At 35.7% G+C, this 14,039-nt stretch overlaps 1 protein-coding gene across 1 annotated transcript in view; it reads right to left on the bottom strand.

Moving 5' to 3' along the window:
• LOC122809101 (deleted in malignant brain tumors 1 protein-like) overlaps window positions 1-14,039 on the bottom strand; it is a gene marked incomplete at its 3' end in the record, with an annotated part of 811,935 nt that overhangs the window by 398,618 nt on the left and 399,278 nt on the right. Inside the window, 1 exon segment of the mRNA XM_044080344.1 lies at window positions 12,013-12,327. Within this exon segment, the coding sequence (XP_043936279.1) occupies window positions 12,013-12,327 (315 nt within the window).

Genomic DNA, 14,039 nt, shown 5'->3' with positions numbered 1-14,039 from the left:
TGGGAGAGTTTCTCAATGATACTTCAGTGGGGAATTGTGTCAAAAGCCTTGGCTAAGTCAATATAGGTGGCATGTACTGTTTTGCCTTCATCCAGGGCTTTGGTGTCATTCTTGAAGAAGTCCACCAGGTTTAATAAGCATGATCTACCCTTAACAAAACCAAACTATGTCAGATCAAGAGGTCTTTCACTTTTTTAGTTTCTTCAAGTCTTTTGGGTTTCTAATACCATGACAGGAATGGACCCCAGTCCTTATTCAAAGTATAATTAAATTCATGAAATTAGTATTGTTTCAGTCTTTGATGTTAGCCAGAAGTGCTCTTTGCAGCACCTCCAATGTGCCCAATAATGACTCCTTCTGCAATTCATATGGAGTTACATGTATTGCTAACATACCTAAGTATGATTGTAAATTTGTTTTTTATAAGACGCATTGCTCCTACTACTACTGGAACTGTCTGGGTATCTTTTTCCACATTGACCTGATTTCTGCCTGCTAATCTTGGTACTTTATGGCTTATGTCTCTCTTTACATAACACACTGTAGTCACTGGGTGTAGCAATTTCAATAATAAATGCCACTTTTGTCTTCTTTTCATGGACTACAATATCTGGTTATCTTGTATCTATTTTTGAACTTTTGGTAATGGATGATTCCATGTGATATAAACTTCATCATTTTCAATGATGATTTGTGAGTCATGATTCCAATGTTTTTCAGCTACTTCAATATTATAAGGTTTCTACAATCCCCAATCCAATAGTCTTGCCACATTATTATGCCTTTCAGTATGCAGGCCCAATGCCATTACTAGTGTATCACAACCAGCAGCAAGATGTGTGACTATTTCCAATTCTGTTTTTCAAAACATACATTTGTCTGTTTCTCCCACATGTTCACTGGACTTTGTAACCCAACATATACGAAGTCCATTATCTTGAAACGCCAATACTAACCTTTCATCTTTTGATTTAAGTTCATCTCTCCTTAAACATTCCTCCTTTTGAGTTTTGATCCTGATCAGCATGAGGTTGTTCCAAGAGTTTTCTACACTTGCAACTGTATTTATGGATTTTTCACATTTCTTGCCTTCTCATCTGATCCTTCACCTTATATTCTTTCTTTGGTTTTCTGGCACAGTCAGTTGCTACCTTATTTTTTTCTATTTATGGTTTGATTTCCATTCCTGCTTGATGCTGATATGCTTATGCTAAACATAGCAGGGAAGTCATCTTAGACTTGTTCTCCTCAGGTTTTAAAACATTCATTACATTTGGGTTTTGTGTTTTCAGCAGATATGTATACATTCCCATTATTACAGATCTATACATGTAATCAGTTTCGAGGAGGCCCATACCTCCTTCAGAACGGGGAGTATATAGTCTTGGTATGCACTGATTTTTATAAATCATTTGATGAGCATGAAGCATCCTTCTTGTTTTCCTGTCTAACCTACCTAACACCTTTTGGGGCCAGTCAATCAGGCTAAAACTGTAAGTTAGGACAGGAAGAGCAAATCGGTTTATAGTTTGGACTTTATTCATAGATGTCAATGCTGTTTTTAGTATTAATGTAAGCCTTCTAAAATATTCCTTACTGAGTTTTATTTGCATTTGTTCATGTTACATTGTTGATCCTTCACCAGTTCCCAAATATTTATACACTCCCTCTTGCTCAGGTTCTTTTATATCACATTCCCTTCCCAAACTGATGTTTTCTTGGTGCTGCAGTTTCAGTGCTTTACAGGTTGCTTTGCACATTTATCAAGACCAAATAACATTCTTATATCATCTGAAAAAGTTTTGACCACTTGCAGTTGTGCTTTCAATTCCTCATCTGATGAACAATACAGTTTTAAATCATCTACAAAAAGATGAGAAGTCTTTACACTTTGTTGTTTTCTGGGAGCCAAATTATAGCTATGATCTAATCTGTTGAGTAGACAGCTTAATAGCTTAAGGGAAGACAAAAGAGCAGCAATGAAAAAGTCACCCTGGAATATCCCCCTTTGAATTTTTATCCCTGGAATAATAATTTGTCCTTTATCATGGCTTAACTGCAGAGTTGTTTGCCACTGTTTTATGGTCGCTGTAATATAATCAATCAGTGTAGGGTGTATTTATACATTTTTAACTCTTTTATCCATGAATGTGGAATACTATCAAATGCTTTTTTATAATCTCCACCATGGTTAAATTCTTCCTGTTTTTTACATTTCTCCATTATGACATTGTTTAACATCATATGATCCTTTGTTCTATATGACTTTCTTTTATTACCTTTTGTTCTATTGCCATGATTGAGTTTTCTTCTAAATGTCTATAGACTTTGTCAGCATCAATTCCAATGTTTAGTTTCTACATCATTGGAAGGCAAGTTATTGGTCTATAGTTTTTAGGATAGCTTGCAGGTTCGCTCTTAAGTAGGAGTATTGTTTTTCCTGCTGTCAGCCAGACTGTTTTCTGTAAATATAACTCGTTCTTACTCATGGCTAAATCTTCATGTAAAGATGTTAATACTTTTAACTAGAAGTTAGGTAATGCATCTGGGCCTGGGGCTTTCCAATTAAGACCTTTCTTAACTTTATTTTAGTCTCTCTGGCTTTTACTTCATCCCAGTGCATATCCTGTACCTTTGAACTTCTTATTCTTTCTTTTATTTCTTCTATCAATTCAGCATCTTTGTTAGGTTCCACTGGGTCATCATAAATATTTATGCAAAATATATCTATTTCCTCTTTTTTTGGTGGTGTTTCAGTTCCTTTTGCCTTGTTTCTCAATTCTCTATAAAATATTTGGGTCATCAGTAAATTGCTTATTTTGGACTTTTCTTTTATATTGGTCTGCTTTTTCTGCCTGAGCTAATATTTTTAGTTTATTATTTGCAATAGTGCATGATTGTTCCTGATCACTTCTGATACTGTGCATTGTTTTTATTAAGTCTATCTTTCTGAGTATTTTTGTTGATCTGTTTCCTCTTCTATACTCTCCTAATAATGACACTTCTTGTCTTAATTGCTTTATAGTTTTCTCTGTTTGATACTGCCATGATGTTAATTGAAGTTTCCTCTTCTTTTCCCTTACTACAGTGTATTTTTGTGGTAAGACTTTATCTGTTCTCAGTTCAGTTGCACAGTGATATATTACATTTACTTCTGTTATATCACATGAATCTCTGTGGACAGTCCTAATCACTGTGTTCATTTGTTTTATTAAACTTTTAACTTTTTGTGTTTTATTGACTTTCTGTAATCTGTTTCTTTCACTGATCTTAATATGTATGACCATCTCTCTTAAATCAAGCAACTCTTCTCTTAGGTCATTTTCCTCTAAACTGAGGGCATCTTCTCTGTTCTCCATTTCCTGTGGGCATTCTATAGGAAGTTCCACAGCATCTTCCTGTGCCACATTCTCTTTGGTTTCATCCCGTGTCATCCACTGCTCTTTCATATGGAACACACTGGCCTATCACCCCACAGCATTGGCTGCATCAGAGTTGCCACAGTTTCCTGTTCCTCCCCTTGCTGTGCAACTCCAACTGGACATTTGCACTAGTTTCCTATGGAAGACTCCAGAGTATCTTCATCTGGCAACTGATCAGATGTTTCCCACTCCACTGATTTCACCTTTATTTGGGAATCCATTGATCTATCCTGCTGCTATGTTTTCTGAGTTGCCATTCCTCTGGAATAGGCTTCCAATCCATATCAAGCAGAGCACCTCCATGACTCTGTTTAAGTGCAACCTGGATGACTGGATGGAAAACCATAAACTTCTGCCAGGAATTGACCCGGCTTTTCTCTTGAACATGGGTAGTCCTTGCTAGAAACATTTTGAGCATAGATGATATCTAGCATAATGTTGGGATTTAATGACTAGGCTTGTAAAGACCTTCAGGTCAATAGCCTAGTAACATCCTATGAACCTGTGAACCTACAAATTAATTCCTTACAATGGACACACTTAGGTGCAATGTTTGCTTTAGCTAGGTTAACACTTCCCAGCATCCATTATGCGCTTCCATGTCTCAAGCAGCAGACTGAAAGTCATAACATGATTTTGTTTATCATCTTGCTTCATACTGGCAGTTAAGAAAACATTAAACTGTAACAGCAGCTTTTCTTAAGATGGTTGTTATCTGGTTGCCATATTTTAGCATGAAGAATCAATTGAAGCTAAAATAAAAACAGTGTGATATTTTTTCCTTTAACATAACTGCTATTTTGTTTTGTTTCTCTTAATAAATTTTATTATAATTTTGCTGAATCTTGTAATAATTTTAGACTTGTCTGAAAAATTCTGACCTGCCTATTAATAGTATAATCTGCTGTTTGTCTAAGGAAATCCCTAACTATTGCTGGTTTCAAGCATATGCTGTAAAATGCCTTTTTTTCAGTTGGCATTTTATTGATTGAGCTATTTCATCATTTGGATCTAATCTGTATATTTTATTTTATTTTTATGTATGTATGTATATATGTACTTGTTTGTTTGTTTACTTTGTAAAGTAATGTTTATTAGCACATTTAGACTAAATGACATTTTAATGTCACTGCTTTACCTTTCATAATGTTCAAAATAATCCTCATTTCATCCAACATATAAAATATTTTATATATATTTTTCATTTATCATTAATACTTTTAGCATCATTCTTATTTTATCTTTTACTATACCTTTGAACAACATTGTCCTTTGGAATTTTATCTAAACTGGCTACATATATATTGCATCATGATACTCAACTATTTACTAGCTCAAAACACAAGGTCTCCTTTGTTTGTCAGTTATTTAGCCATGTGGTTGTTTTCCAGTTCAGTGACTCTATCCTACTGACATATTTGTATCACTTCAAATATCAGCATGATTAATTCCTTCTCTTGTACATTTTGTCACAGTTGACAATTCAGTTAAATCCTTTTTCCTACTGATGAAATATATTTATATGTTGCCTAAGATTCATACAAATCCCAATAAACCTCTGGGACATCCTATTGTGGCAGGTTTTGATTCTTTAATGGAACCTCTTTCAGCTTTTTAACATTATTTAAAACCTTTAATGCCCATTATCTTATCTAGAGTCACAATTATTTGAACCTTCAGCAGGGCACACTAATGGAAACAGAATGGTATATATGTACCTTGAATGTTAAAGTATTATATACCAATAATTCTGCATTGGGCTAGATTGCGAGTCTTGGAATATTGGTTAAACAATGCAAATGTACACAGTCCAGGTTCTAACACTTTCATTTTTTAATTTAACTGAACATGTCCTTACTTAGAATGTTCTTTTCATTTTAGGCGGGAATGTTATTTACAGGGAACTGCCATGGAAGCTTCATTTGCTCCCATATATGCTGATTAATTTATGAGGTGTGTTGCGCAATTTTTGATATATGACACACGTCATAATATTTATACTGATTCCATTGGCATCATTATTTTGCATGATTGTTGGCTGGTTTGGACATCTAATTTTAATTTTTTTGTTTGAATTTGTACAATATCTTAATGATAATAAGTGGGGGTCTATGCTTAATAGTATTAAAAGTTATTTTTTGGATGTAATAGTTGAAAAGAAGTTGAACGAAACTGTTAAAACTTCTCTATATAAGAAAGAATTTCATAAAAATTCTTTATTACAAGCATCCAGTTGTCATCCATAGCATACAATTAATAACATCCTTTTATCAAGGTGCTATAGGATGATGAGAATTTGTTCTGAGGCAGAGGATTATGAGAGAATTAATCAAGATTTAACATTAAGATTTGTTAATGGGGGTTATGACCTCAAAATATTAAATAAGGCTTTGTGTAATACTAATAATAAAGATATAGATGAATTATTGAGACATCAGGATAGGAACAAAAATGTTAGTGGTGGACAAAAATTAAGATTGGTTACAACTTTTGGGAGTAATATTGAATACTTCCACCAAATTGTTAATAAAAATTGGTCCATCTTGCAGATGGACAAAAACGTGTTAGAAAGTCTTTTCAATAAATATTCTTTCCTCTATTGATGTGGTAAAACTATAGGATATTATCATAGTCATTATAAAAGGGGATGCAATATGATACATGAGGTGCAAACAATATTAGATTATCGTGTTTTAAAGGGATGCTTTCCATGTGGTGCATGTACGGCATGTGCTATTATCCTTCAAAATATGGAATTTACATCAGCTAGCACTTATGTTATTTATGAATTAAAAACTATTATTACTTGTAATTCATAGTGGATCATATGTTTAGTTACATGTTCTTGCTCTGCTTTTTATATTGGAAAAGCTTTTAGGTTTTGTAAAGCACACATATTTAAACATTTAACTGACATTAGATATCAGTGAGAAAATAACGCCTTGTTTAAATATTTATGCAAGCATTTGAGTGCTCAGTTTTTTTTTTTTTTGAGTAATGATAAAAACATCCTCAGAAGTCCTTATAAATTAGGATGGAAAAAAATGTTAGTAATAAGGAACGCTTCTGGATTGTAAAATTAGGAGCATTATTTTCTTCTGGTTTAAATGAGTATTAATGGATTTTTGTTTTGTGGTAATATACCTTTAAATAAGAATTAAATAGGTTGCAGTGTCATTTTTAGGAAGTGATAAATAAATGTTGTAAATGTGAGTTTTTGTGTTACCATACTGACAAAGGCATTTGCCAAAACTGGTATATGGTTTTAATTGTTCTTTAAATAAAGGGACACTTTGGTTTATTGGGTTCTGCTCTGGAACAGTTTTATGTGACTGGGGTGTCTGTTCCAGAGCAATGGTGTACCCTGAGAGATATATTATCCATTAAAACCATTCTGATGATGATGCAGAAGAGATTTAGATTCCCTAGACCAAGTATTTATGATGCCATTCTTTGCTGATGTGCAGTAAGTCCATCAGTATTGGTCTCGTGTATGCCTTATATCCCAGACACATCAGTTCTTAGTCATCTGTATACCAAGTAAAGTGACAGGGCTTGTAGTCAGTCCATGTAGGACATTTTGACAGGGCTTGTAATCAGTCCACGTAGGACATTTTGTTTAGTCTTTATAAACTTTTATTAAGGAATCTCTGTGAGCATTTCAGCTATTGCAAGTATCTAAATGTATATGGAAAAGGGGCATTATATTCAATAACTGGCCTAATGAGGGCCAAGTAAATGGCAATACCATTTCTAGATCTAGATGCAATACCTTTGTTTATAAGCTGTGCAATACAGATGGACTTCCTTATAACAGTGGACACATGCTTGTTGAAAGGTAGGTCACTGTCACCATAAGTTCCCAAATCCCAAACAAGTGGGTCAAGTCTTAGGGGCTTATTGTCAGTGTGGGCATTTCTCAGGGTAGGCAACTTCCCAAAGGATACAATAATGCATTTGTTGGCATTTAGTTTCAGTCCATGATTCTGGTACCAGTTATTTGTTTGGAAGAAATTTCCAGCAGCATGGCTGTGTCATTTGTAAATTCAATAACTGCTCCAAGCTTGCAGTCATCTGAAAACTTTGTCAGCTAGAGCCTTTTGAAATTGGTTTTTACTTCAGAGAATTAGACACCAAACAGGAGAGGTTGCAGAACAGAACCTAGTGGAACTCCACTGGTGACTAATTTCTTTATAGAGGTAGCTTCCCCTATTTTGATATCTTGCTTCCTATCTGCAAGCCTGTTGGCAAGTCCAATGGGTAATGTATGGGTTTATTCTCAGTTTATCATGCTTTTGCACTATGCCTGAGTGATTGTGCCAAAAGCTTTGGCCACTGGAGGTATTATGGTGTGTACTGCTTTATCCTCATCCATTACTTTGCTGACCTTTTAAAAAAAGTCCATTGTGTTGAGTAAGCATGACCTGCCCTTGATGAATCCAAACTGAGATGGGTCCAGTATTTGGAGGCTACCTATGTCCTTATTGATTAGTTCCTTGCTAAGTCTTTCCATGCCTTTGCATATGAGTCTGGTTAGTCTTATGGGCCTGCAATTGCCTGGATCTGTGGAAGGTCCTCCCTTATGCAGTTCATGACTGTAGCTGTTCTCCGTTGTCTTGTTGCAAAACCTGTATGGAGGCTAAGGTAAAACATTGTAGTTAGAGGGGTGAAAATGATGCTGTATGCTATTTAAGATGTATCCAGAGATATTTCACAACCCATTGATGCAGTATTTTTAGCTTTTGATAATGCTTTTAGGACTTGGTTTTGTGTGATAGCTGGATGTGAGTCAGTTTCAGGTATATCTTGTGAGATAGATGTAGAGGAGAGAGGGGTAAAGTTTGAGCTGAAGTTATTGATCAATAGGTTCCCTATATCTTTAGATTCACTATAGGTAATGTTATGCACAATCGGCTCAACACATTACTGCATTCTGCTTCTGAGATAGCAAACAATTAAAAAAGGCCTTTTGGCTTGGGTGGCTATTTAGCAAGAGACTTGACTTTGGTGGATTTTATTAAGCTCCAGAGCTGCTTGTTTATTTCAATAACATTAACTGGGAAATGTATACATTCTGTAACATGTATGGTCAGGGATTTTTAACTTTATCAATGCTAGTTCTCTGGATTAGTTAGTCCGCACCCAATCTGGAGTAATATTCTGGATGTGGTGCTCACCACTTTTGACAACTCTGCTCCCTACCAGTTGTAACACCCTCCCTGTTCAAATTGCACAACACATCAGTCACATTCACCTTAAGAGTGCAGCCAGAAGCATCCTTAAATACCAAATAAAACACCAACTACAGCCCAAGTGCAAAAACAGTCACTAATAAAGATAGAAAGCACTCAGACAGCTGCTGTTCGCCCACAAACTCCTTTAATGACACAGCACAGCACACCACATAAAATAACGCTAAACACAGTTCCCAGTACGTTTTCGTCCAAGACTTCATCAGAATGGTTACATGCTTTACCCCCCCATTTTATACAATAACCACTTGATTAATCAAACAAGAAAGTAATTAAAACAATTCATTAAGCTGTTAAGCCTCATTAACACAAATACAACCAGGAACTTGCTATGAGTAAAGTGCTTACACAGAATAAAATCACTATAAAAAACAGTCCTATATATTATTTCATGCCTTTAAACTCTAATAACACCTATTCTTTAATCATTGCAAGATAAAAAGTAAAACGTATTGTTTAATTGATTAAGTGGTTATTGTATAAAATGGGTGGGAGTAAAGCATGTAATGATTCTGATGAAGTCTTGGATGAAAACGTACTGGAAACTGTACTGAGCGTTATTTTATGTGGTGTGCTGTGCTGTGTCATTAAAGGGGTTTGTGGGTGAACAGCAGCTGCCTGAGTGCTTTCTAACTTTATCCTTAAATACCACAGTATACAGAGATTATGCTAAGGCAGTTGATACTGAGTGATGACCTGGCAAAATTCAGCATCCTTTCCAACTCAATGAATGCACAGCTTATGCCAGATTATTTGCATGTGTGAATAGTGGCATAGATGCAATGTAAAATTCAAAAATAAACCCTTATGTTGGAACTCAAATAGAAACAGTCTGTATAATAAAAGAAAATAAATCATTACTTGTAGAACTAAATGTAACTCGCAAGATGCAAAAGAGCTCTTTCTAAACTTACCAGGGAACTCTGGACCCTAAGCATATCAACCATTGTCATATGTCAGGTTAAAATTGCCACCCAGGGAAAGGGAAACCTCAAAACGATCTTTAACTATGTTGGGAATCATAGAAACAATGCCTAGCATTATGCATAGGTAATAGTAAATGATATCACATACTCAAATCCTGAAGACATTGCTAATCTACTAGCAAATTAATTTAGCTCTAACTCCACTCCCCTCTCTTCTCATACATTCCCAGATCTCATACCCACATATACACCCCTCTAAAAATTTTCCCTGACCAAGACATGAAGGCACTATCCAAGGCCAAGATTATTGCTTTTATGGGGCTGGATAACATTCCAGGCTACTTACTAGCCATCTCAAAATAGGACCTATCAGACTCCTACAGAGGTCATTCAGTGTCAGCCACCAAAGTTGCTTTGTGGCTATGTAAAGGATTATTATGGAATTAATAAATAAGGGCATAGGTACTGTACAAACTCAAAACTCAAGCCAGTTCAGATTTACTAAGGACAGATCCTGCCTACTTAACCCGGATGACTACTTGGAGAAGGTCAGTGAAGCAATGAATGAGGGCAAATCAATACACATTGCATATATAGACCTAGCAAAGGCACTCATCGCCTTTTCATAGTCAGGTATCATAGATAAACAATCCCAGGTAAATATTAATCCCTATGTAACATGTTGGATAGCAAACTGGCTCACAAATAGAGCCCAGAGGATCAGAATAAGCTGCTGTACCTCTTCAAAAAGATCTGTCCGTAGTGTTATACCTCATGGTTCAGTCCTTGGGCCATGCCTCTTTGCCATTTACTTCTTGAAAGTCAGAGCTACTGCTGAAGGTATATGCCTGACTGAGTTTGCAGATGACTGTAAACTTGGTACCATCATATATTCCCCAGAGGACACCAAGATCCTCCAAGATGGACTTTCCTATAACCAATAGCTGATGTCAAAACTGAATGTCAAGAAATGCCTAATAGTATCCTTCAGCAATCCTGAAGTCCCTTGTAACTATCACACTGACAGCACAACACTGAAACTGATCCACTAGTTAGGGTCCTGGAAACCTGTGTAGACAATGAACTGTCCTTCAGTCACTATGCATCCACTACTGAAAGAAATTGCTTGGTTATTGCACAGCTTATTACTAAATGTATGGTGCCCATGGTCAAGGATGTGATCATTCCACTGTATTCTGTACTCATCAGGCCCATCATTGAGTATAATGCCTCCTCTGGTATGTACCTCTCAAAACATTTTACCCAAACTGAATGCCTACAATGCTTTCTTACCAAGAAAATCAAGGGCCTAAATCATAAAAACTACATAGATTGTCTCAAAGCCTTGTCCCTTTTTTCAGTGTCATACAGGCTACTGAGGAATGATCTCTAACTTATGTACAGAACCTCAACATTCTTTATCCTGTTAGACCTACCTGCCAATCTAGTAGGATCATAAACACTCACTAATGAGATCTAAATCTTTTTTGTAGCACAAATAGAACATATTGGATGGATTGATATGTATCACAGAGAATAGTACTACTTTGGAATCATCTTTCTCTCCACACATTACAAACTACTTCTCTTATACTATTCAAATATAATCTGTACAATTTCTGCTCTGGTTTAGCACCATTTTCCCTCATGGATATAGGCAACATGTAAATGTTCTGCGCATATCTTGGGTATTTATACTTAAAATATAAGGGCTAAACATATCATGAGAATATATAGGTTCATTGGTGGGCACTAGGCTATCTGCCCAAGGGCATTTTTAAGCCTAGCCAGAGTGTGTCAGCTTTTGTCGCCCCACTGATTAATTAACTGAGCCTCTGTCAAGAAGAGTCAATGAAGTGATCCCAGGGGTGTATTTTCTGTTACCCATCCACTCGTCAAGGCTTCTCTTGAAGAGTGTTAGTGAGGGGCTCTGCCTAATGTAGTTAGGAATTTTGTTCCAAATCATGGGGAGTCTCTGTGATAGGAATCTATCCCTCCAGCATGTTCTATTTATTGTTGTGGAGGGGTTTAGCTCACTAGAGCGCGTGGCTCGCAATGACTTGGATTTCTTTATGTGGAGCATGTCCATCAATTCTGAGTTGGACATGGCTTTGTAAGTCAGCAGAGATCACCTCTGAGTAAGCGATATGCCACTGGGATCTTCTAAGGCTAGAAGGTACCTATGAACCTATTTATGTTTTGCTGCTGATCTGTTTCATTTGCACAGCTGTTGGATATAGGCAATTGAAGTTGATTGATTATATATATTGAACAGCTGTTATATATATTGGTCAAAGTCTGTAAATATCATTTAAACATATCATTTAAACAGTTTGTATATGTCATTCCAATTCTAGTATGTATATTCTGAAATAATTTTTATCTTGAAATGTTTTATTCTAAATAGCGTACCTGAACAGATGACACTAGCATCATTTGCATGTGTGCAGTCGGAGGGGCGTGGCTGACTTAAATCACAGGTGAACAAAGAAATTTCATTGCCAGAACACATGACCATCTCATGAAAGACATCACCAGATCCTTGTCCAAAATAAGAATTACTGTTAACTTGAAGAGGAAATCCACAGTGCAGTTGTGCACAGACTGCCTTTGCCTCATTCATCCCCCAGTTAGTTCCACAGACAGACACCCAACTCAGTCCATTGTGAACTTCCACTCTACCACTGCAATCTGTGGTGCCATTTACGAGTCGAAGCTTGAGGTTATCTGTGTAAAAAAAAAAAGAAAAAGAAAAAAGAAAAAAAAATGAAATATTTCTGTCAATAATGACATTACATTACATTAGGTAAGCAATAATGCCCAACAGGGTATGTGTTTATGTGTAAATAAGGCACACCAAGGTGGCATCGGGCCTCTACACCCTAAGAAGGGCATTATTTACACAGTAACACACACCCTGGAGGACATTATTGTGCTTAGAGAATGCACTGTCTAAAAATGTTGTTTTACTTATTTATTGTTTTCTTATTATAATATTATTTTTATTTATATATTTTTGATGTAAAATAATTCCCCCCGCCTAATGTTTCAAACTTGCGTTAGTACATTTAAATGCTGTTGGAGTGCTGGAGGAAGTATTTTAGATCAAAAATATAACCTTGGCAAGTACGTATTTAATAGCTACACACACACTCTCTCTCTCAAATATATACACCCATGCATGCGCGCACACACACACAACCACACACACGCACGAAACATTCAGAAGCAATATACGTTTAAAAACACTCATTTAATAATGGTAAGAATTAAATGTTTCTTCCCTATGTACTATACAACTCTCAGCTCTCTACATTTTCAAAGAATGTCCAGATTTTTATCTATTTTTTTTAATTGGTCTGTTCCTCATAAAATTCTTGTTTGCTGGCAAATCATTGAAGATTGATGTCTCTAAATAATGACATAAATTTCAAGTTTCAGACTTAATTTCCTTCAGAAAATGTATGCTAAAATAACTTTTATTCTAGTAACTTTCTAAATTTATAAGAGCATTATTTAAAATCTGTCCTTTGCCTTCCCCATTTATGTTACACTTTATCCAGATTTCTTGAGTTGACAGGTTGAGAGGAGGAGAGGGTGGTGTAATGGTTAAGCTGCTTTCCTTAGAAGCACAAGGTGCAGTGTTTGAGTCTCACATGGGGTAATTGGCTAGGATTAAAAAATGGCTTATGAGGACAGTTAGCCTAGTAATAATCTATGAGAGGTATGCATATTCCTTAACAGCTACTACCACCACTTGATCATTCGTCTTCTCTATCACACACACACTTCCACTTTTGTGCATTCATACACACAGACATTATAAAAGCACAAAGACACATTTCAATTTTTTTCTATTTCTTTTAATTTTATGCTCACTAAACTGCAAAAGCACTTCTTAACACATGTAAAATAATGGCTGCTATTAGGTTTTTTATAGTCTGAGTTCCACAGCACCTTAATTTACTTCTGTGAAGTGTCCTGCTGAAGAACGTTCATTCTCCAATCTGACATTGATGTACAGTTTGCTTATTCTCTAAACTGTATTATTTCATGAAAGAATACTCATGTAGAAATAGCAAATTAAGCTTATTAAATAACAGAACATTAATCTATATAACTGCAAACAAAATTGCAGCTACAGCTAATGACACTACTTTCTCGTTTCTACCACTTAGACATAGATATTGCCCTTCTTCAATTTTAACTTAACACAAGCATTTTTGAAGATGATTTACACTAACATCCTTAACTGATATGGTGAAAACCACTTCAGATATTGCAGGAATGAACTCTGGCATACTATACTGATAGCTGATGAATAACGAATTGATAAATGTACTTTAAACCAAGATAAATGGCTATGCACTGATCAAATCACAATCATCGTCAGTCATGTTTACATTACATTTCTTCTTCCCATCCATTTAATATTCCTC

This window comes from Protopterus annectens, chromosome 1.part1 (assembly GCF_019279795.1).
Source record: "Protopterus annectens isolate FY-2018-M chromosome 1.part1, PAN1.0, whole genome shotgun sequence".
NCBI lineage: Eukaryota > Metazoa > Chordata > Ceratodontiformes > Protopteridae > Protopterus > Protopterus annectens.
The sequence above is the reverse complement of the archived record's forward strand: the minus strand, read 5'-3'. Positions and strand labels throughout refer to the sequence as shown.